Here is a 23,100-nt window from a genome sequence, read left to right as displayed (position 1 = left end):
TTTTCTTTAAGAAACGAAGCGTATGTGACCAGTATAAATGGAACTGGCACTTTTGTATGGCTATAGAGTAAACAGTAACAGGGTGGAGTGACCTTAGCAGATGTGTAAGTAAAGGACTGCTCAGATTCGTTTTCCTTTATGCACTTGGGTGCTTCAGGCTTACTCTCGTTAGGTTAAGATACTCCGTGAAAAACAGAAGGGAGGTTTTGGGACCGAGTGGAGGCCTTAACAAGCATAGCCTACATGAGACGAAGCCTTGCCATCAATCTGCCCCTCCCCAAGTCCCCAGCTGGTATCTCTCTTCCCCTGCGCCCGTGATTTGTAGCAACCAGCCCCAGCAGGTGCAAGACCTGAATTTTCATTCTCTTTATAAACATCATTTGGAACCCCCATGGGGACCTTGGGATACATTGAAAATAAGGTGATACAAGCTGTGACATGTATGTGTTTACTTTAGGACACACTTCTGGTTTTGAGCAGAACTGAATAGTAAGATATCTACATATAAATGTAAAACCATGGTTTATCACTCATTCTTTTAATAAGTACCCTTTGTCACTTGGCTATGTAATTCCTACTAGGGCTAATACTAGTATGCTAGTATGCAAAGGCACTGAAATTTGGTGACTAAGTCAGGACACAGTCCCTTTTGCTACAGAGCTTGTAGTCTAGGAATATCTAAATTATAAATAAGGAGCCATAGAAAGGCTTTGTTTTTCCAGGAAGTATGTATTTTTGTACCTTTTCTGCTCCCTCTCCCTTTTTAAGTTTCTATTTCCTTGAAATGGAGAATCCCCCCCGATTGATTTTAATCATTGCTTTGTGAAAAAGTATCCTTTTATCATCTTTATTTTCCCACAACAAATACGTAAAAACAGTAATATATTTTACACCATCTGGGAAAAAGTGAACAGAGATGGTACCAAGAATGAATTCCATTCTTTTTTTTCAAACAGGTTAATAAGGCAGAAATAAGCCCTTAAATTAAAAAGAATAAATCTCGAATAAAATTTTCAAATAAGATTTTATGAATAACTCATGTATAGTATTTACAACCTAAGTCATTTGACTTTTAAGTACGTATATATTTGGAGGCATTCTGGTTTAGTGATTAAAAGCCTAGGCTTGCTAGCTGCATTTTCCTTTTCCAAGTTACCTTATTTTGGCATCTGTAAAATGGGCATAATGATAATAAGACCTTTCTCATAAGGATGTGGCGAGTCCAAAGTGAGTTAGTTAATGTGAAGCACTAGAACTGTATGCTGTCCCATCTTGGCTCGAGGTGTCGTCTTCTGCCCTAGAAAGCTGCACTTGTGTTTTGCCCTCTGAAGTTTTCCAGCACGTGCTCCTCTGGTCTGGCCGAGGGATGGGTCCCTTGCTGCAGTCCCTGGGTAGCTCCTGGACAGGTTCGAAGACACATGCCCTCCAGGGCCTAGGACTGTGACTGAGGGAGCGGGTGGGAGGGCTGACTCTTCAAGAATGCCACTGACCTGGGGAGAGGTTGGGGTGAGCGCAAACGCAAAGCTTTCCTACCATTTTTAGGTTGCTTACCTCCCTTTTAAAAATCAACCTTCATTTGGTTGCTAAAACCTTTATTTTCTAGAGTTTTAACAAATTTGGTTCTGACAGTTCCTGCTCACTTTTTGATGTTTCTGCCCAAGGACGGAAGCTTGGAGGTGCCTACTCTACCATTTTGCTGATGTCACCTCCCTGGATAAGATTTCAAAGGTTAACTTGTCCATACTTCCCTTCCTCCTTCCCAAGAAGGGACAGCAAGAGGGCCCAGAGGTTGTTCAGAGGGTTCACTGAGTAATGAGATAATAAATATGCTGGCCCGTTGCAAACACTCCATAAAAATGTGATTAGTAATTATTTGCTGAAATATAGTGTGACTTCAAATGCTTGATATTCTAGGTCCAGGGAAAACTTCAATACCAGATTGCAGTTGGCATTTGCTTCCCTTTTAAGGACAGCGAAGGGTAGCGTGATTCAGTCTTCAGTTAACAGTCCTATATGCCTTTAAAGATCTGGAATGTCTGTTTGATCCTTGACCAAGCTCTGGATCCAAAATTACGCTTCATGAATATTTCACGCTCCTGATACAGAATGATAAAATACAAACTCAAGCCACTTAAGGATTTTCTAGAGCCCACTGAAAAATAAGTAGAAAAAAATACAGAGACAGAAAGAAAAGACAAAAGTAAGCTGCATATGGAAAATACCTGCCAGGGGAAACAGCTAATGCAGGATCTTCTGGAACACTCACAGGCTCACGTTGTTATTCTGCTTACTTCCCAGAAGTTACTTCCCTCCAGTGTTCTGGCTGGGATCAGAACCTACACCTCTTAAAGCTGAAATTCAGTACTTAGTAAAACTATCCACTTCTCCACATGTTATATAGATGTTTTTCATTCCCTGGACATTTTCCCACTTATTTCTCCATGGGCCTAATGACCTACCCACTGAATACCAAAGACATGTTGGATAAAGAATCATTGTCAAGATGTATGATTAACTTGGCTAAATGCTAACACAGTTTCGCAACGAAAACCTTCCATCCCTGCCATTCAAAACTTTGTAAAAGATGTATTCATGGTGTTTTTGCTTATGCAAAAAATACATTTCATAATTGTCAGGTATTGTTTTTAACATGTGTTTCATATCAGATACAAGAAAGGTCAAATGAGATCTTAAAAAAAATGTTGGCTGGATCTGCTGTGAGTCTTCCAGCACATCTGGGAACCTCTGTAAAAAATTAACTCAACATTCTGGACCCTTGGGATGGCCAGATTATTAACTGGTTTTGCAGAAGCCCTCTGTGAAAGCCAAGGCATATAAGAAATATTTTTAGACCTGTAGACCATTAAATACTGTATAGTTAGCCCACTGCATGAGAAAAACAGCAGGTAGGTAAATGGAGGTGTCTAGTTCTATTCACGGAGGGAAAAAGAAACCATGCATTTGTTGGCAATCGCATTTGACAGTTTAGACTCTGGCTACAGTGTTATTGGAAGATTGAATATCAGACTGTTTTATTAAAAGAAAATTCAACATTAAGAATTATAGCAAAGAGCGAATTATAATCACATTGGCCTTGAATCTGACATAGCTTCTGTATAGGAAAGCAGTAGGAACATTTTTTCCTAGGACCTCATATAAAATCCAGGTCCAGATTTCGGTTTCTTCCTCCCTCTCGTCAAATACTTTTTTGGAGGTAAGCTCAAAGAGAAAAATACTAAAGAATAATGTCATTTGCACTGAAAAATACTCAAAAAAATTCTCTTTTCCCCATAATGCCTAGGCGTGGTGTTTGTTCATCATTTAACTTAGGCCTGGAAGTCATCCCTTAGGACACCCTAGTATGGTACCATGACCCTGAAATCGCCATAGTTTCTTCCCTATACCCAGTGGGTAACTATGACTTGATCCATGTTCCTTCTATTTGGGAGAAGTTGGTTTCAGCATGACAGAGGTTCCTGAGGAGTTAAAAATTATGCTGATACTCCAGCCCCCTCTCCTCTCGCATGGGGTCCTGGCACTGGTATCGATTTTAAGTTTCTCATTGCAATGTGTAGCCTTGATTAAGAACCACAGGAAAGCAATGTGTCGTAAGAAGGGGAAAGAAAAATCTAGTTGTGGACTAGGCATGGACTAGTCATGGACAAATCCAACTTACGTACTGAATTGACCTGAATCCATATGCAGTATTAAAGATTCTTCTTCCCAGCCATCTACGGTGTTATAGTCATAGATAACAGTCTGAAAGATGAATAGGGCCAATCATTAATAACTTTTTCCAATGAATGTATTGGGTAGCACAGTATAGGCTAAACAATTTTCTACATATTTATACAAAGAAAAATAAATGGTTTGAACGGAATGTCAGGAGCTAAACATCAGGCCAGGTCCCAGCCTAACCGTGAGGCAGGGCTGCAGTTTCTTCCACTGTTATGCATTGCTGGAAGCGTCAACTACTGAGTTAACCCCACTCTCAATCACTTCTGGACTCCAATGCCAGAAAGGCAGGAGGGTTAAAACCCTAGAGGAAATGAAGACATGTGTCAAACCATGACATTTTGGCATAATGATTATCTCCTTTAATTTCTAATAGCTTAAATTGAGGGGAACTTACCTCATTTTTAATTGTTCAGAGATTCATAATTCGATCATTTAGCACATGTTTACTGAATGCCTACTGTATGCAAGCAACCCTCTGGAGTCATGGAATTTATAAAAGACCATAAAACATGAATGAGACAATTATATATTAAGTGCCATGGGGAAATAAAAAGCAGAAAAGGAAAGGGGCGCCTGGGTGGCACAGTGGTTAAGCGTCTGCCTTCGGCTCAGGGCGTGATCCCGGCGTTCTGGGATCGAGCCCCACATCAGGCTCCTCCGCTGTGAGCCTGCTTCTTCCTCTTCCACTCCCCCTGCTTGTGTTCCCTCTCTCACTGGCTGTCTCTATCTCTGTCAAATAAATAAATAAAATCTTAAAAAAAAAAAGCAGAAAAGGAAAGACATTTCCGTTTTAAACAGGGTGTCAGGAAGGGCTTCACTGAGAGAATGACATTGGAGCAAATATCTGGAGGAGGTGAGAATTATGCAGATATCTGAGCAAAGAAAGTTCTAGTCTGAGTGCTCAGCAGGGAAAATGCCTGGAAAGAAGTCTTTTTTTATTTTTTGCTGGTACTATCGGCATATAGATAATTCAATTACCAGAGCAAACTTTTTCTATCCAAAGATTCTCTCTCTTCCAGCCTCCAATCTGTCATGATTCTCCTATTAACGTGTTTGATTGTATGGCCCTGACTAATAACTCCTGTCAATTATTGAGCCCCACAGGGAGCTAAGCCTAAGCCTAACCTTGAGCCTAACTTTAACTTTGCCAATTTTTCCAATAAGGAGACTAAGGCTAAGAGAGATTATGTAACTTTCCCAGGGTCACACACCCAAAGCCAAGTCTGGGGCTGCCATATTTTATTACAGGTCTATCTGACTCCAAAGCCCATGCTCTAAACAGCCATATCTAATAATTTCTACCAACTTTTATCTAAAATAAATGCAAGGAAGCTTCTCTTAACCACAGTGGAGGTATTGCAAACAACATGAATAACTTCTGGCTGTCTGTGTGACCTTCTGTAAGTCACTTTACCCTTTCAGAATTTGTTTTCCCATCCATTAAATAAGGAGGCTAAACTAAGTCATGTGTTAAATCCATTCTACCCACAAAATACTATTATTCTGTGATATATTAACTAATACTGGCCCCTTTACCATCTTTTGAGTCCTACCAAACCAATGACGTAGTGAGCGAACATGCAGCGATTGCCTCTCCTGAGCCAGGCACAAGCTACAAGTACCACGCCCCCAAACAATTCCTACGTAAGAATTTAATTACATGCTTTGGTACAGATTATATAAAGGTTTGGCCTGGATTCCAGTCAAACCAACTCTGTGTGTCTCCTTTGTTTTGTGTTTTAGCTTACAAGTGAAGATGGTGATTGTTGCTTCTGATGCTATTACTGAAAAATATGTAAGAAGATGAGCCCTCTTAAAGCTTCTAAAATGACCCCATATCAGGGCGCCTGGGTAGCTCAGTCAGTTAAGCGACCAGCTCTTGATTTCGGCTCGGGTTATGATCTCAGGGTTGTGGGATCGAGCCCTGCATGGGGCTCTGCACTCAGCCAGGAGTCTGTTTGAGATTCTTTCTTTCCCTCTCTGCCCCACCCCACTGCTTGCTCTCAATAATAAATAAATAAATAAACAAATAAATAAACAAACAAATCTTTAAAAAAATAAAAATAAAAAAAATAAAATGACCACATATTGCCTGACTCCCTACTCATGTCATCCTATTTACTGACTCTATAGTGCTCATCTCAACTGCCAGCATTAGAAAACAAGTTCCGTGAGAGCAGGGATGCATCCATCTGGTTCCTAGCTATTCCGCTCAACATTGTCCCTACCTTTCAATATGTTTTCCACAAATATTCATTCAATGAAATGTATAATTGAATTAATTTCAAAATTGAAGAGAAATCCACGTTTTAAGAAACCAACATCAGTTCTCAACAGACATCTTGAAATGTCAAGACTTGGACTCTATCCCTCGATCAGTCACTCACTTAAGCTACATTACCCACTAGTCCTCAGTATCGTCATCTATGAAACAAGGAGGGGGTGACAAAAGATCTCTTGCAGTTCCCCAAATCTCTGATCCTTTCAACTCTGCTAACATCTGATTTAATAGAGGCTTAACTTGGACATCTTGATTTTATGGAGACCAGAGGTTGAAACTGAAACGCTTGCCTGGCCAGCAGGAAACATAAATAAGCAAAGTGAGCTAGATGGTAAATTGTCTTAAGCAATTCACAGTCACAAGGGCCAAACCAAAAAATATAAAAAAACAACAAGAATGCAAGTGAAATAAAGCCTCCAAAAGAAGAACATTTGTCTACTTGCTTGGAATCACAGTCTCTTCAGGGGCCAAGAACAGTCCCTATGCTCCATGTCATATGGATGTAATTATGTTAAGCAAGTGAATGATGATAAATCATTAGTTCATCCAGAACTAGAAGACTTAGGATCTTTGATGAGATTCTTTGACAAATCTCTTGACAAGACTCCTGCCGTCCTTGTGTACACTGTCAGGTTAGTGATACCAGATACACAGACTATGGGATGTTTTTGTAGTGCAATAGTGTGGATGGATGCTCATCCTGCCATGAGGAATGGGGAGGATTAGCCCAGAGGTAGAGGCTTGAGGAACCTTGAGGAACCGCACCCCCTCCCCCGCCCACAACTGTGTAAGCGTCACCACTAAGCACCCAAAGATGATATGGTCTGGGTAGGTCAGAGATGGAGCAAGTGCTGCCAGGAGGACTGTAGGTACAGCTCATGAACAAGGGACCACGTCTGTACCACAAGCCCACCATGCTAGCTGAGGCACAGGGTACAATGGTTTCTTTAGCTGCCAGGGACTGTGGACAGTCGTGACCACATTTGACCATCCTTCCTGGGCCCCAGATTCCAAAGCTCTGAAATATCTTTGACTCCTCTGTCTTCCCTCATTCTCAGTCATCCCTCAAATCTTACAAAATCATTGCAGCTATCCTTCACCGCCATCCCTCCCTTTCCATTTTCACAATGCTCTTGCTCATCGTAGCAGCTTCCTAATCCCCTCAGCTTTGGTCCTTTGTGACTCTGGTCTTTCATACAAACTGTCTAGGTTCTGGAATTACCTCAGAGTGAAGGATTCATTGACATTCAAAGCCTTTCACCATTTGGCTCCCACCTAGTTTCCAGTCATTTCTCCCATGAGCCTTCTATTCCCATGAAATTGTTCCACCAACAGTTGCCTAACCATGCCTTATTAAGTTTTGCTCCCACACCTTTGTTTGTATTGCCCCTCCCACCTTGGATGCTTTTCAACTGCCTGTCCACCAATCCAAATGTTGCCGGTGTTTTCCAAACCTGCTCAAGTTCTCCCTCTTCCTTAAAGAGTTGCTCGACAACTTTGCCCACACTATTGCTTCTTTTTTAAAACATGGACAAAATTTAATAGCTATACGACATTCTTCATCTTAGGTTTAGGGGTACTTAATATGAAGTTCCATAGACATCTTTGTGGATGTTATGTCCTGCTCCCAAATCAGAAAATAGGGTCCTGGTGATCAACACATTTCTGTTGTTCCCTTATAACAACCAGGGTAGCATCTTGGCCTTAAAATCATAGTAAATACTTGTTGGTACAATAAAACCATCCAAGAGAAAAAAAAAATTAAGGAATACTTTTCTTCCCCTGGATACACAGAACTGAATTTAAAGTTAATATTTACAGGATGGCTTTATATCCTGTGATAGTCACCTAGAGGATATTTTCTAAAGCCTCACTAAAGCAGTTACAGAAGCAAAATCTTATTTCCCTAGATATAAAGTGGTTTTGCTTACTTTCGAACATCAAGTAATCTGAAATGGGGAGAATCAACTTCCCTGGTTGAGAAGAAACAAGCAATTTGAGAGATTCTATTGTATTGTAGGGAGAACGAATGACTTTAGCAGTGAAGTATGCTGCATGCCTTAGTAGCATACTGCTAAAGTCATAAGAAGTCGTACACAAATTATAAATAAGTCAAAAGTAAATCAGAGAAAAATCCATATGTTCTGATTTATTTTTCCTATATTGCCACCACGGGTGATTTTTAAATTATTATATATACCTGTATATTTATTTATTGTGGACCAATGTTCTTTAAATCAGGATTAGATGGAGTGAGGAAAGGTGACCATAACTGTTTCCTTTCTGGCAATCCTACAAATATTACAACTTGTCATTAATTGAAAGCATTTTGTAGAATTAAGATTTGGCTCTTTTCTCATGTCAGTGGAATCTCTAATGATTTATTCACAGGTTCATTTCCCAGAGCTTATCCAACATTTCTGAACATCCGGGACATCTGCCTGGATGTGATGTTCTGATGCACCTTGCCTTCTAATATTAAACTACTTCTGTGCTTGTTCAGATGTTCTTATCTTTCTAATGTTCTAGTAACTTATGAAAGTACTTCTAGATCTCAAAACTCTAGGGAATAAGCATTTAGCAATGACCTTCTAGAAGTAATCCTCTTTCCTCCACCTTCACACTCTAAAACTTTCAATTCTATTAGGCAAGGAGATTTTCCCTCCTTTCCCTCCAGGGACATATTAGAAATAAGTTGGAATATTAAGGAGGGCACATATTGCATGGTGCACTGGGTGTTATACGCAAATAATGAATCATGGAACGTTGCATCAAAAACTGGGGATGTACTGTATGGTGACTAATATAACAAAATAAAAATTATGAAAAAAAAAAGAAATAAGTTGGAAGACAGTACCACTTCTATTAGAAAAATATGTTTTTTAAGATAATCTCCCCCCAAAACCTGTAAGGATTTAAATAAGTGAGACTAAGTTCCATTGACTTTGTTGAAATAACAACTTTAAAGCATCTCTTCCTAAATCATCAGTTCCAAATTGCTCTGTATGCAAAACAGCACAAGGGCTCATTTTGTTTTTCAGAATGTTTATGCTGTCATTTATTAAATAAATAAACTTTAACAGCCTTCACTAAACTTTACTAAATCTAATTATGGTTGAAATTGTTGGTTATGCTAATGCATGTGGTTATGGGAAAAAAAGAAGTCATTAGTTAAAAACATTCTGAAGAAATTACAGATGAAGTGTCATGATGTCTGGTATTTGCTTCACAATATTCCAGCCTAAAAAAGATGAACTAAGATTGGTAAAATGGTGAAGTGTTGAACTGTTAAAAGTTGGATGATAGGGGCGCCTGGGTGGCACAGCGGTTAAGCGTCTGCCTTTGGCTCAGGGTGTGATCCCGGCGTTTTGGGATCAAGCCCCACATCAGGCTCCTCCGCTATGAGCCTGCTTCTTCCTCTCCCACTCCCCCTGCTTGTGTTCCCTCTCTTGCTGGCTGTCTCTATCTCTGTCAAATAAATAAAAATAAAATCTTTAAAAAAAAAAAGTTGGATGATAGGTACATAAATGGTTATTATACTGTTTACTTTTGTGTGTGCTTGAAATTTTTACCGCAGTAAAGAGACTTAAAACCATTTCATGAGCCACAGAGGAAGGAAAGAGGCCTGCCAACCTGGAAATGGAAGGCTCAGGTGAGAGAGAATAGCTACTCTCAGATATTTGAGGAATTATTTCTCAAGGAGAGCAGATCTGTTCTATGCAACTCAAGAGTGAACTAGAACCGGGGAGCAGAGTTTCAAGGATCCAGATTTCAGTGCAACTTGGAAAGAGCTTTCTAACAATTGGAGAAGTATTTTAGTGGAATGTATTATTCCTTTGAAGGAATTGATACTGAGGCCGCTTAGTGAAGTTTGAGGGATTTTTGCATTGTTGCTCAAAATATCCGGGGAATGGTGCTGGTCCACACATTCTTTTTTTTTCCCCCTTGAGATTTACATTTTCATGATTTTTTTTTTTTTACCACCACTTAACTTCTGAAATCATGTTTCTTATCAATTAAAAACACATTATACTACCAGGAAATTCCATTAATAAAATGTAGACTTCCTTTTTTATTTATCAAATAGTTTATGTGCCTATCTGATATATTTACAGATGGAGGAGGGTGACCGAGCCCTAGATTTTTTTGTGTGTGGTAAGAACAATTACCATGAGCTCTTTCCTATTAACAGATCTTTTCAGTGTGCATTACAGTACTATTAAGTTTAGGCACCACGTTGTTCGGCAGATCTCTAGAAATTAATCATCTTGTGTAACTGAAACTTTATACCCACTTCCTCCACTTCCTACTTCCCCAGCCCCTGGCAACCACCATCCTACTCTCTGATTTTGCATGTTTGACTACTTTAGATACCTCTTATAAATAGTGTCATGCAGTATTTGTCCCCTTTATGTTTGGTTTATTTCCCTTAGCCTAAGGTCCTCAAGGTTTACCCATGTTGTTGCAGATAGTGGGATTTCCTTCTTTTTTAAGGCAGAATAATTTTTCACCATATGTCTATACCACATTTTCTTGATGAACATAAGGGTGCAAATAACTCTCCGAGATCCTGATTTCTACACGTTCGTTGGTAGTAGTTCACAACAAGAGAAGGAGCTTGTGCCAGATTGCAAATTGGTGCACTGTTTCTTTCATCAGTAAAGACCTGCTGTGGAAAGAAAAAATCAGCAGAACTAAACAAAGTATTAAGTGACATTCTTGAGTGTTTTGACTGTTGCTGCAATGGAAGGAATTTATCCATTAAATAGTCATAAGGACTTTTCACAGTAATCAAATTATAGATACCAAATATCTGTAAATGGAATGTTCTTCTTAAACTTGAGATTTATATTTCCCCGATCCAAACTATATTTGAAAAACACACATCACATTAGTATAAAGTTGCACCCAAAAAAAGGATCATTACTGTTCCCTGGAAATTATTGTGAAGAATCTATTATTAGGCTGAGACGTTAGGTTGAATGCATTATATATATACTGCATATGTGCATATGCTCCTATTTTAAAAATATAGATTCTGTTATGATTATAAAATAAGAATTCATTTTTTTTGTTTCAAGTTTTTATTTAAGTTCTCATTAGTTAACATATATTGTGGTATTAGTTTCAGAAGAATTTATTTTAAAGTGTCACTGTATTAAAAATAGCTCTCCCTTATTATGTATTTTCCCAAGCATATATTCTATCATGCAGAAGTCCGAAACACATTTCATGTGATAAGGGTCCTTACATTAATATTTTGCTAATCCTACAAGGCCTCTGGTACAGCTGTATAGTTTGCACACTGCAAAAAGGACAGGGCAAGGGAGCTAGTGGAAGCTGAGCTCCGGCCCCTATGGTCTCAACCAGCCATGAGCCCTGGTGGTGAAACTGCATTGGGTCAAAGGTCACCCCGATCCCAATTTGCCCAGGACTGCCATATGTACTAGCTTCAGCCTTGGAATCTTGCCTATAGAACTGTACGTTGCGAACAGCTGAAACGGTGAATCCATTTTCACGTCACTTCTTTTCTCCTTATGTTTTCAAGGCGAAAGAGCCATGTAATCATGCCAGCATCCTGACCAAGCCTGACCCAAGAACCTTCTGGACTAATGATGATTCAGGTATTATTGGAAAAATACACTCTGGCCCTGTGATGTGCAGGAAGCATTCTGTAGTAAAGCCCTACCCAAAGGCGACGTTTGAGGGGAAATTGTATTTTGTTTGTTTGTTTAGACCTAGTCCAACATTTGACTATACCTCACAATCAATTATATATATATATATACAATACAATATTATATAATACAAGTCCCTTTATTTTATCTAAAGCATATACACGCTCAGGCATAGCTTTATGGAGTGGGCAATATCTTCAAGCATTGGGAGCAACAGAGGAATGAGTCTATTTCCGGGAGTGGAGGGCAGAGGTAAAGGATAAGGTGGGCAAATACACTGGCCCAAGTTTCTCTTCCAGAGGAAGAAGTGGATTAAAAAACCCAGGGGGAGTCACACTTGGGAATACTCAGTGGAGGCAAGCATGACTTCTGTCCAGGGGTACAAACCTAGTCGGAATCAGAGGAAAGTCATTGTCTGAGATCAGACAGAATATGCTTCAGGTTGTGTGATTGAACACCACCCCCAGACGAAGAGTATGGTATGGAAATGGAAGACTTTTTTTCCTTTTTTTTCCCCCCACAGTTGAGACACGAGGCCTAATTGCATGGAGTAAAGACCCACTAGAAATAAAAAGAGAAGGTTAAGCCAAAGGAGCTAAAATACCTAAGAGAGTGTTACTAGAGCTTTCACCTTTTCTAATTAAATAGGATCTAATTCAATAGAGAGCCGTAGCAGAGTAGTAGAGATGATACCTCGTATTTGTATTAGGTCTCCCAGCTTTATAAAGCTCATTTACAAGAATTTAATTTATGTGTTTTCAGCAACCCTGTGAAATAGGAGGGGCAGCCTATTGTCACTGTCCCTGTGTGAGAGATAAAATCAGACCCGGAGAGAGGTTGGCTGACAGATCCAAAGCTCATGACCAGAAAATACCAGAGCTGGGAGTAGGTCGGAGAGCCTGCTGGCCCAGTTCTCTAACAGGCTTCCTCAGAAGAAGAAGCTGTCTTGTGAGAACCAACGTGGGCTAAGTCTCTGCTTTAATCTTTCCTTTATAAAAGAGAGTCAGAGACTATGCCCATTAGCAGAAGCTGGGGGGAAAGAGGGGCTGAGGAGGGGAGTACAAAACCCTCCCGTGCCTTTTTTTTTTTTAAAAGACCAGGCTTATAGTCTAAACTTCCTATCAATTTCCTCTGTCGAAAAAATTATTCTGCCTTGTTTTCTGCCTTTTGAACAGAGATGAAAAGCATGAAAGTGAATTGGCCTATTTATGCCATCATTTTGGTCCATTAGTGGTGCTTACCACAGAATAAACAAGCCATCCACTGGCGAATGCCGCTATTAAGACCCACAACACACATGTTGTGAATAAGCTACGTAGAACAAAACACCACAATTGAAAAATAAAAATGGTTCTTAAAATTATGTAGAAGCTGGAACGGGAAGGAAATCTGTGCAGAAAATAGTGTTCAGGCACTTTTCGGAGCTGGAAAAATTATGTTACAAGAAAAAGTAATGCAGGCGCGCCTGGGTGGCTCAGTCGGTTAAGTGTCCGCCTTCGGCTCAGGTCATGATCTCAAGGTCCTGGGATCAAGTCCCACAAAGGGTTCCCTGCTCGGTGGGGAGTCTGCTTCTCCCCCTCCCTCTCTTTCTGCCCCTCCCCCCTTGCTCATTCTCTCTCTCTCTCCTCTCAAATAAATTAATAAAATCTTTAAAAAAAAAAAAAGAAAAACTAATGCAGAACATGTAGAGAAATAGCAGTTGTAATACTTAAAATCTACTCATTTAAAAAATGACTTTAAAAATTATTTTTGTGTCATCAATGGGGTTACAAAGATACCGTGTCCCCTCCGCAGTGGCTCATCTAGCAAAGAGCTTCCCCAGGAACCAATTCCTTGACTATGTCTAGTGATTTTGGGAAGGAAGGACAGGGGTTCATTGTTCAGTCAATTCCTGACACAGGGGTATTAAAATCTCTATCTATGGTGGTAGAATTATCTTTGGCTTCTTTTAATTCAGTCAATTTTTGTCTTACATATTTCAAAGCTCTCATACTAAGCACATACACTTTTATAAATTAGAGTTTTCTGATGAATTGATCATGTCACACATTATCTTGGTAAGAGGTTTGAAGGCTTGAAGTCTTCTTTGTTTAAAGTCTGTTTTTTTCTGATATTAATACAGCCAAGCCAGCCTTCTCATGCCTACTCTTCACTTCATATGTCTTTTCTATCTATTTACTTTCAACTTCTCTATCTGTGTCTAACGGTTAAAGTGCTTCTCATATGGAACTCTTATAGTTAGGTTTTCCTTTAAAATCCTATCTGAAAATCTGTGGGTTTTTTTAAATTTGGAATGTTTCTATCAATACATAAGTATGGATCTATAATGAAATAGTATTTGGTCAAAAAAAGAATATGTCTACCACATCATCTTTACCCATCCATTTATAGATGGACACTTAGATTACTTCCATATCCTAAATAATGCTGGAATAAACATAAGAGTGCGTATATCTTTTCAAGTTAGTGTTTTGTTTTCTTTGGGTAAATATCCAGTAGTGGAATTACTGAATCAAATGGTATTTCTGTTTTTAATTTTTTGAGGAACCTCCATACTGTTTTCCAGAGTGGCTGCACCAGTGTGCATTCCCACCAACAGTGCAAGAGGGTTCTTTTTTCTCCACATCCTCAACAACACTTATTATATCTTTGATTTTAGCCACTTGGACAGGTGTAAGGTGATTGTGGTTTTGATTTGCATTTTCACATGATGATTAGTGACGTTGAACATCTTTTCAAGTGTCTGTTGGCCATCTGTATGTCTTCTTTGAAAAAATGTCTATTCAAGTTCTCTGTTCATTTTTAAATCAGATCATTTGGTGTCTTGGTGTTGAGTTGTGTAAGTCATCTGTATATTTTGGATATTAACCTTTTATCAGATATGTCATTTCAAATATCTTCTCCCACTTAGTAGGTTGCCTTTTTGATTTGTTGGTTTCCTGTGCTGTGCAAAAGCTTTTTAGTTTGGTGTAGTCCTAATAGTTTATTTTTGCTTTTGTTTCCCTTGCCTCAGGAGGCATAGATAGAAAATGTTGCTGAGGCTGATGTCCAAGAGATTCTGCCTGTGTTTCTTTAAAGAGTTCTATGGTTTCAGGTCTCACATTTAGCTTCCATAGGTTCCATACAAATTTCAGGATTATTTGTTCTAGTTCTGTGAAAAATACTGTTGGTATTTTGATAGGGACTTCATTGGCTCTAACGATTGCTTGGTGAAGGATGGACATTTTGATGATATTAATTCTTCTAATCCATAAGCACAAAATATCTGAATATGTCATCTTTCACTGGCTGCTTTAATTGTTTTAATCTTTGGTTTTTGTCAGGTTGACTATGATGTGTCTTAACTAGAAACTGTGTTCTTTAAGATTGTAGACCCCTCGGGTTTAGGAACTTAAACAACCATCTAGTCCATTTGTAGTTTTCTTGGAATTTGAATCTGAAGGATACAGTTCTTTCTGCAGTTGCTACACTGCCCCGTGTCCTCTGTTCTTCAGCACATCAGCGCTCCAACTAGAACTTTTCCTACATGCTCTCAATTCCACTAAGTGTAAACACAAGCTAAAGCAACTTTACAGCTCCTTCTGCAACATGCAAAGTGTGAGCCTGTACGTGGATTCTTCACAAAGACAATGTCCTAGTCACAGTATGAATTTTGTTATGGGAAATTTTACCAACTCCTAAAATAATTGCGATAAAATTATTCCATCATTTCCTACAGCAAATATATTTCAGCGAATGGCATATTTCCATTCAAAGCTAGCCATGATCAGAGTATTTTACTTTTTTGACCTAATATATAGTCTCTTGATGCACAGTTTAAGTAGAGTTAGATATTAGGGGTAATTAGGTCACTTTGGTAGGAAGAGATGTTAACTTTTAAAATTCTTTCTTTTTGAAATAAAGACTTGCAGAGGGTTAGTGCACCCTGAAATCTGGTGGGATTGTCTAGAGATTTCATACTCACTGTCTTTTTGTGTGACTATCAGAGGACAGGACTGGCTTTCTCAGTTGCCATGCGCAAATATGGTAGCTGGAGAAACAGAAGTAATTTTAAAAAGCTTTTTTTTTTAAACATAATACAGAAGTAGCATTTCTTCATAAGAAGGAAATGGAAAATAGAGAAAGGAAGAAAATTAATAACCCATAATCCTACCACCCACACTTGTTTTCAATGGACCGGACTCTCGCGCATTCCCAGCATTTGTCCTGACAATGAGCAAACAAGCTACACAAGTTTAGGCTCTTTCCTATTTTCTTTGTTTTTAGGCTTTGAAACCTGAGTTGTTTGTTTTTGTGCACCTTTGTTTTTTAATTGCTGGTCCTGCAGTGGCCTGTAACATTCTCTTAAATTAGAATTTCAAGGTAGGATGAGTTTCTCCACACTTTCAAAATGTGCGTTTTTCCCAGTACTCGTACTGGCTACACAGATAATGCTCTTTACTTAGAGGAAGTCAGATAATGAAGAGGTTAAACAATAAGGTTTTTTTTGCAAAGGCCATGATTTTAACTGGGCACTTGATTTGCCAGGTAGGAAAATGGAACCCTCTGATGTTCTCTCTGGGCTTTGATTTAAAGTCATCTTTTCACAAGAAAATATTTCTACCCTTGGGATTTTCAAAACATCTATATTTCCTTCAAGCAAAAATTAAAGAGTAAGAATTGTTATTGTGCAAAATTTTTCCCGACGGAAAAAATGAATTTTCTCTTATGTTTTTCAGGATTATGCGTTATTTCTTTATATTTTCTAATGAGTCATCACGTTTAAAATTCAGCCCAATTTCTAAGGATGTAGAAATCACTGTAAAGTGGTATATTCATATTTATTCAGAAGCAGTAATAGTTTATGTACCAAATGTAGAAACAAAATGATTCATAGTTTAAAAACATATGGCCTACAGAAATATTTCAGTGTTTCAGAGAGTACGTAAAATTAGATCATTGAATTAATAGAAGGAGAGGGAGGACTTCATTATATAGATTTTAAAAAGTGGAAAAAAAAACATAATTTCTGGACTTTTTTTCTTAAAAAGCAAAATGCTCTTATATTTATATCTAGAAAAGAGTTGCTTCAACCCTCAAAGTATGGCATTATCTCACAAAAAAGAAAAATGGGATACAAGTTAAACAGGATCTGCTTACATAGAAACTTTCCAGCTGATACACGCTGGCCAGTATAGACTTTGCCTCTTGCCATTAAAGATAAACCACTTAGTAAAAATCTACCGATATGTGAAAATCTTTTAAGTGGACTAGTCTCATTAACTCAGGTTCTACCTACAGAAAGGTAGCTATCTCAGTAGTGAGATCATCTTACCCAGAGTGCGGAATCCCAGAGTTCACCTAATGCCACCAATGGCGCCAGCAATGGAGCGAGGCTTTGGAAGGACCAGGAACACAATCATGAGGACTCGATGCCCTTTTGACTGCCCCTATTTCTCCAACTCAAACTTCTCAAAATCAAACTTGGTATTCATTTCCTCCATCATAGATCAGGTGGCCTTAATCATCCCCGGTTCCCTGAACCACATCTCTTTCAGTCAACCGGACCCGCTCACGGTAGAGCTGACCAGCAAGCCTTTGGCCAGGCTTGCCAGTGCGCATGTGTGGAGCAACAGGAAATGGCTCAGCAGCTCACCTTCCGCTGTGGTTGGTGCTGTGTGCTCCTGAGAAGGGCCGCCGGAGTTGGCCACCTACTCGAGTGCGAGTTACCAGTGTGACCTGGAAAAAGGGTTTCACCCTTCTGCACTTCCCTTTCTTTCGCGGGCAAAAGTGGAATATTTATAATAGATCACAGAGTTCTGTGAGGGTTAAAGGAAAAAATGCAGGTGAAGGTACTCAGAACTATGTCCAGCATATAGCTTGGGGTCAATTTATGCTTGCTCTTCTTACTTATACAAAGAATTATGTCATTTATACCCATGTGAACACAGATACCCCTGCTCTATTTAGAACTTACAAACCAAGGGATGAAAAATACATCTTATTTTGTCATTGCTGTTACTTAGTTGACCTATAGCTTTTTCTCCCTGAACCACAAAGCTCATTATTCACTGTCGACTATTATCTGGTTCCCCAGACAGAAGACTGATAAGTTTCCTGAAAATAGACATATGGCTGGACATAAAATCCTCAAGCTGGAAAGAACCTTAGACATGGCCTAGTCATTTAGATAAAATATCACCTTCTTCAGCCAGGATCTGTAAAGCAGAAGACACTTCGTTTCACATGTCTTTAACCTTTTACAATGCTTTAGAGGGTTCCAAGTTCAAGGACGAGTTATTTATTCCAGTGAGTAGCAGAGTATCATTTCAGAACACCTCTGTTTAAAGGTTGAGTCATGGTCTTCTAGCATTTAAGTTCTGTTTGACAGCAAAATTTGTCAGATCCGATCCTCACGATTGTCCTCCTGCTAAGGGTGTGCATATGTGACAGCAGACTCAGTTCGGCTAAGTCCAGAGAAGCCCCCTCCATCTCCCTGGGACCGTGGACATGACGAGTTTAGCTTTCCGAAGCTTTACAGTTGGAGGAAAATCTGTTTCTGCCTCTGTTAAACTCACGATTGTCTCTTCCTCTCTGTGATGACCAAAATGACTTGTTACTGCTGCTGTTTTACCCAAGGCTGAACTAACAGTGGTTCACAATGGCTGAATTATCTGGTCCCCAGGACTCTTTTTAAATGTTTTCACGCAGTATTCCCTTGTGCCCATTTTATCTAGATCATTCATTTCATATCTAAGATCTTTGATTTTTGCAGTATTAAAGGGCATTTTATTATAGCTAAAATAGTACCAGAAAATTTTCTCACTTAAAAAATGCAGGGAAAGTAGATTAAATTCAACTTCATAGTTTTTGCAAAGTTACTTTTCTCACATCTTAATGATATTTTGTTTTATTAGTTTGCGTCAGACTAATTAGCAGATTTTAAAAATGTAGCGGATTTTGGTTGCAGCTGATGCGAAAACGTCCTAATGTATTTTATTATTTTAAACATGCTGAAATAATCTGCCTCTGATAGCTTTGTTTTTGCCCAGGAAGAGTGCCCAATAATACATGATGTGTAATACATGAGACCATATTTCAGGAGGTTATATGTCTATCAGAGGAGAAACCAATGAAAAAAGGGCTTGGGATTGTTGTCTTAATAACGGAAGCATTTTATTTAGTCAAATATAAACATAGTTTTCAAAATTTGAAGAAAAATTACTTCTAATTTTACAATTGTACATTATAAAGAGAATAGGTCAGTGACTAATAATGCAAGCAGGCTATCCCAGGGATGAAATGGCCCCGTGGAAAGGGATAGAAAGGGAGGTATTGGGAATGGAGGGGTGGGATGCATGGGCACAGGAGAGGCAGGAGAATTGGAGAAGTATATATACCTAGGATGCTCAAAATGAAAACAGAATTGGAATTTAGGGCAGGGAGCCTCCAGCAAGCCCATCTGTAAAATGGAGAGGTAATGGAAGTAAATCAACTCTAAGATTCTCTCTTATTCCATAACTCTTATTTCATGAGGATGCAAATTAATAGTAAAAAGAAAGTGCAAAGGAGGTTAGAAAAAAAATAGCTCAGTGTGGGTTGGGGCCTTTGACAGAGATTTCAATGAGCAGTGTAGCTCTGGGGTCCCATCTTTCCCTCCTCAGAAATACGGGGCACTGGGTGTTGTATGTAAGTGATGAATCACGGAATTCTACTCCTGAAACCAATATTGCGCTGTATGTTAACTAAAATTTAAATTAAAAAAAGAAAGAAAGAAAGAACTACGTGGCGATCAGCTCTTCTGCTGATTTAAATTTTGGCTCTTAGAGGAAATTTTTATATTAATAGTTCAGCTGCGCTGCTCTTATAAGTATTACATTACATAAAACACTTGAGTTTTCTAATTGTCTTCCCATACCTCACCTCATCTTGTCTTTCCAATTGCCCTGTGGGGTTACCCCAGAGGATACTTGACGAAGTTCAGTGTTTTGCCCAGAGCTAAATCATAAATACTAAAATACAGAATTGAAATCAGATCTGGAAACTCCTCCAGCTTTCCTCTACAACTTCACAAAGGTAAGAAGGGAGCTTTGCAATGAAAGTCCCTTGAATGTGGGTGCCTGTTCAGGGAAAGGACAGAAAGTCAAGAATGAGATTCAAACTGAGATGTGGCCTTGCCAAGGGGCTGGGGGAACTGGGGAAAGGGGGAAATTAAGGTAAACGCAGGCTTTGTTTTTCAGGTGGGGGGTATAGGGAATCCCTTCCTGCCCAGCACTCTGCTGGGTTCTATGGGGAAAAGGAGCAACAGTTTTCCCCTTGAAAGTTCAGGTAGATAAACTGGACAGACACAGGTAGGCTATGAACAAAATAATGTAAATCCGAGTTAAACTAATTACAGCTGCCTACAGCTATGTGAAGGGCTGTCATTTCGAACAGACAGAGAGGCGGATTCTTTCACTGGTTAAAAGCAGAGCGCTCAGTGTCGGAAAAACCTAGATTTGCATTCTGGTTTTACCACTTCTAGCTATGTTGCCTCACACAACTAACGCGTACCCCTTTAAGCTCAGGTCTGAAGAACATATAGGGGGATAGTACGTTCTTCATAGGCTTCTTATGAGGATTAAATGAGAAACTGCATAAAAAACACTAAAGCATAGTGCCTGCCGTTCAGTGTAGTCATTCAACGTTAGCTATTGTAACAGGTGTCCTGCAGGAGTTACAGAGAGGAACACGTTCATTTCTGCTTCTCGGCGTGCCCCTGGCAGCCCCAGGTGTGCCAGTGTTGGAACGTGTAGAGGAGGCAAGCCTTACAAAACTTCCATGAGGATATTTGAATATGGTCTACTGATGCCAGTTGACAATGGTAGAGACAGCATTGGAAGTAGAGGTGATTCCAATGGGAATAATAAAGAAACAAGAACAGCTCGAGAAATGGGTTAGCAGGAATATTGTAGGGAGGTTCACAGTTCCGAAGGGCCTTTTAACACCGACAGAATCTGTTCACAAGTCTATGAGTAGTACCATGAAGTGAGAACTGCGGTGCTGGTCAAATACAAGCCCTAACTTTCCGTCTATACCATAGTTTCCAACTTTAAAACAAAGAGAAAAGAGAATTTAGTGTGCCGGCCATGGAGGGTCCTTCACACACACGAGCACGTGATTACAATAGAGCTACGGTGAGTAGCGGTTGGGTTATTTTCAGAAATGCCAGGGAGTCTACAACGATCGGGCTACGTGGCTTCGTCCCATCTCTCTGTGAGACAAATTACCTGAAAGCAGTCAAAATCGGAAAGGATGGCTCCGCGAAGAAAAATGATTGGCTCATGTGGGACAGAGAAGGTGTTTTAGGTCCAGCGGCTCATGTTCTAACAAGAGTATCACCTGTGTTAGATACTCTTATTCCTGGAAGGGGTCTACGTAGGTCTAGTGCGTGTGTTCTTCTTTGATATCTTTATGTAAATGTGTTCTCAAACATTTTCAAAATATTAAAATTATAATATTTTAATAATGTTAATGTCATATACAATGTAGATTATATATCATGTATAAATACACATACTATATTGTGTGTAGTATTAATTCTCATCTTCTGTAACTGTTTTTAGAAAAGCTATGGAAAAAAACTTGCAGTCCTGACTGACCTTACGAGATCCCCATTAGCCTTACAGAAACTGATAATCCTAAAGAAAATGAAAATCCTAAGAAAAGTACATGGGAAGCGGGAAGAAATAAGAAGGAGGCAGAGGAGGGTGGCAACTGGGGCTTGGACAAAAACTGTGTATGTTGGGCTCATTTCTGCCCTTGGGTTATTTGTTCCCGTTGTACAAGGAGAAGTCAGAGGGCTGTGGGCCATCAGTGATGCTTCCAAGAGCAGCTGTGGACATAAAGGTACAGTGTTTACAATGCGGTAAAGAGGAAAAAAACATGCTTTGGCTCTTAAAAGGTAAATTCAGGGCTTATGAATCAGGACTTGCCAAACTAGATTTACGTTGGTATATAAAAAGGTATATAAACAACATGATTTGAATTTTTGGAATGGATTCCAAACAGGTCTATCATGATGATCTATGCCTCTGTTCTAAGGCTTTTGATTCTTAAGCAATATTTTATGAAATGTGAAATAGAACCGTTGTAGATACTGACAGTGATAGCCTTGTCTTTTTTTTTTTTAAGATTTTATTTATTTATTTATTTGACAGAGAGAGACAGCCAGCGAGAGAGGGAACACAAGCAGGGGGAGTGGGAGAGGAAGAAGCAGGCTCATAGCAGAGGAGCCTGATGTGGGGCTCGATTCCAGAACTCCGGGATCACGCCCTGAGCCAAAGGCAGACGCTTAACCGCTGTGCCACCCAGGCGCCCCTAGCCTTGTCTTTTTGGAATAGTCATTTGCTCTAAACAAGGGTAGAGTAGAGTAGAATTTTAAACATAAAGCTTTATAAGCAAATAACATTAGAGCAACTTCTTTAAGTGACCGTATAGATTTAGAAAGAGAGACATTCTTCATGATTCCTATCTTTTCCTCACATCTGTTTAGTTTCTTCTCTGTGATTTTTCTGTGGTCTTATACAAAGCTTAGTTTCATTTTTTTAAGATTTTATTTATATCTTTAGTGCAGTCGTGATTATGAAACAAGCTTGGTGTTATCACACACACACACACACACACACACACACACACACAAATAACAGAAGTAGTTAATATATCTGAAACTCTTAGCCAAACCATCAAATCATTCTTTTGGGACAAGCAATCTTATTTGTTAAAAGGATTCTGTAATCACAGCTCAAAAACAAATAGTACTATGAAAAGTGTCTGATGGTATGAATGTATGCTCTTAGAAAATCTGGTGATGACAGCTAATCATAGTTCTGATCCAGGACATAATAATAAAAAACAAAAATAAATGTACTCCCGTTAACTTGTCTAGAATAAACATCTCCCACTGCAATGTGTCACCTGAGCAAAGGATCGTGGCTTTTAATGTTCATCTTAGGGTTTTAAAGAGGAATAGTAAGTAGGAGAAATTATGGTGGGCCCAGCAAAGAGACTTATTCATTAAATATGTCCAATATTTACTGAACATCAATAATGTGCAAGGCATATGTTAGGAAATGAGGAAAGATAAGGGCACAAAATAATCCTGCTTTTTCCATGTCTCTACTAGAAAGGTACAGACATGTGCACAGATTCCTACCATCCCTGCTCAGCCGAGGGGGTCACTGCCAGCGGGAATGAGACCATGAGGTCATTAATGGTGTTCAGGGTTAGAGACAAGCTTCAAAACTTCAGAATAAGCTCTGTGGAAAATGAAGTTCCTACTCTATCTCCTGAAATTCTAGGAATAACCAGTCGTGGAGGCATAATGGACGCCTCCCAAAGTAACAGGTATCAAGAAGTTACCTTTTCTTGGAGCTTTTTGAGGCA

At 39.2% G+C, this 23,100-nt stretch overlaps 1 protein-coding gene across 1 annotated transcript in view; it reads left to right on the top strand.

The window, feature by feature from the left end:
- The window catches only part of LOC148109280 (uncharacterized), an 83,070-nt gene extending 65,706 nt beyond the window's left edge, over nt 1-17,364 (top strand). Inside the window, exons 3-4 of the mRNA XM_087865300.1 lie at nt 11,568-11,643; nt 17,186-17,364. Of these exons, the coding sequence (XP_087721426.1) occupies nt 11,568-11,643; nt 17,186-17,364 (255 nt within the window). The remainder of the gene's footprint in view (nt 1-11,567; nt 11,644-17,185) is intronic.
- Nucleotides 17,365-23,100: the final 5,736 nt, after the last annotated feature.

The sequence above is a fragment of the Ursus americanus genome, chromosome 11 (genome assembly GCF_024610735.1).
Source record: "Ursus americanus isolate L20-20 chromosome 11, mUrsAme1.1.p, whole genome shotgun sequence".
Classification (NCBI taxonomy): Eukaryota; Metazoa; Chordata; class Mammalia; order Carnivora; family Ursidae; genus Ursus; species Ursus americanus.
Note: the sequence above shows the minus strand (reverse complement) of the source record. Positions and strands in the feature narration are given on the sequence as shown.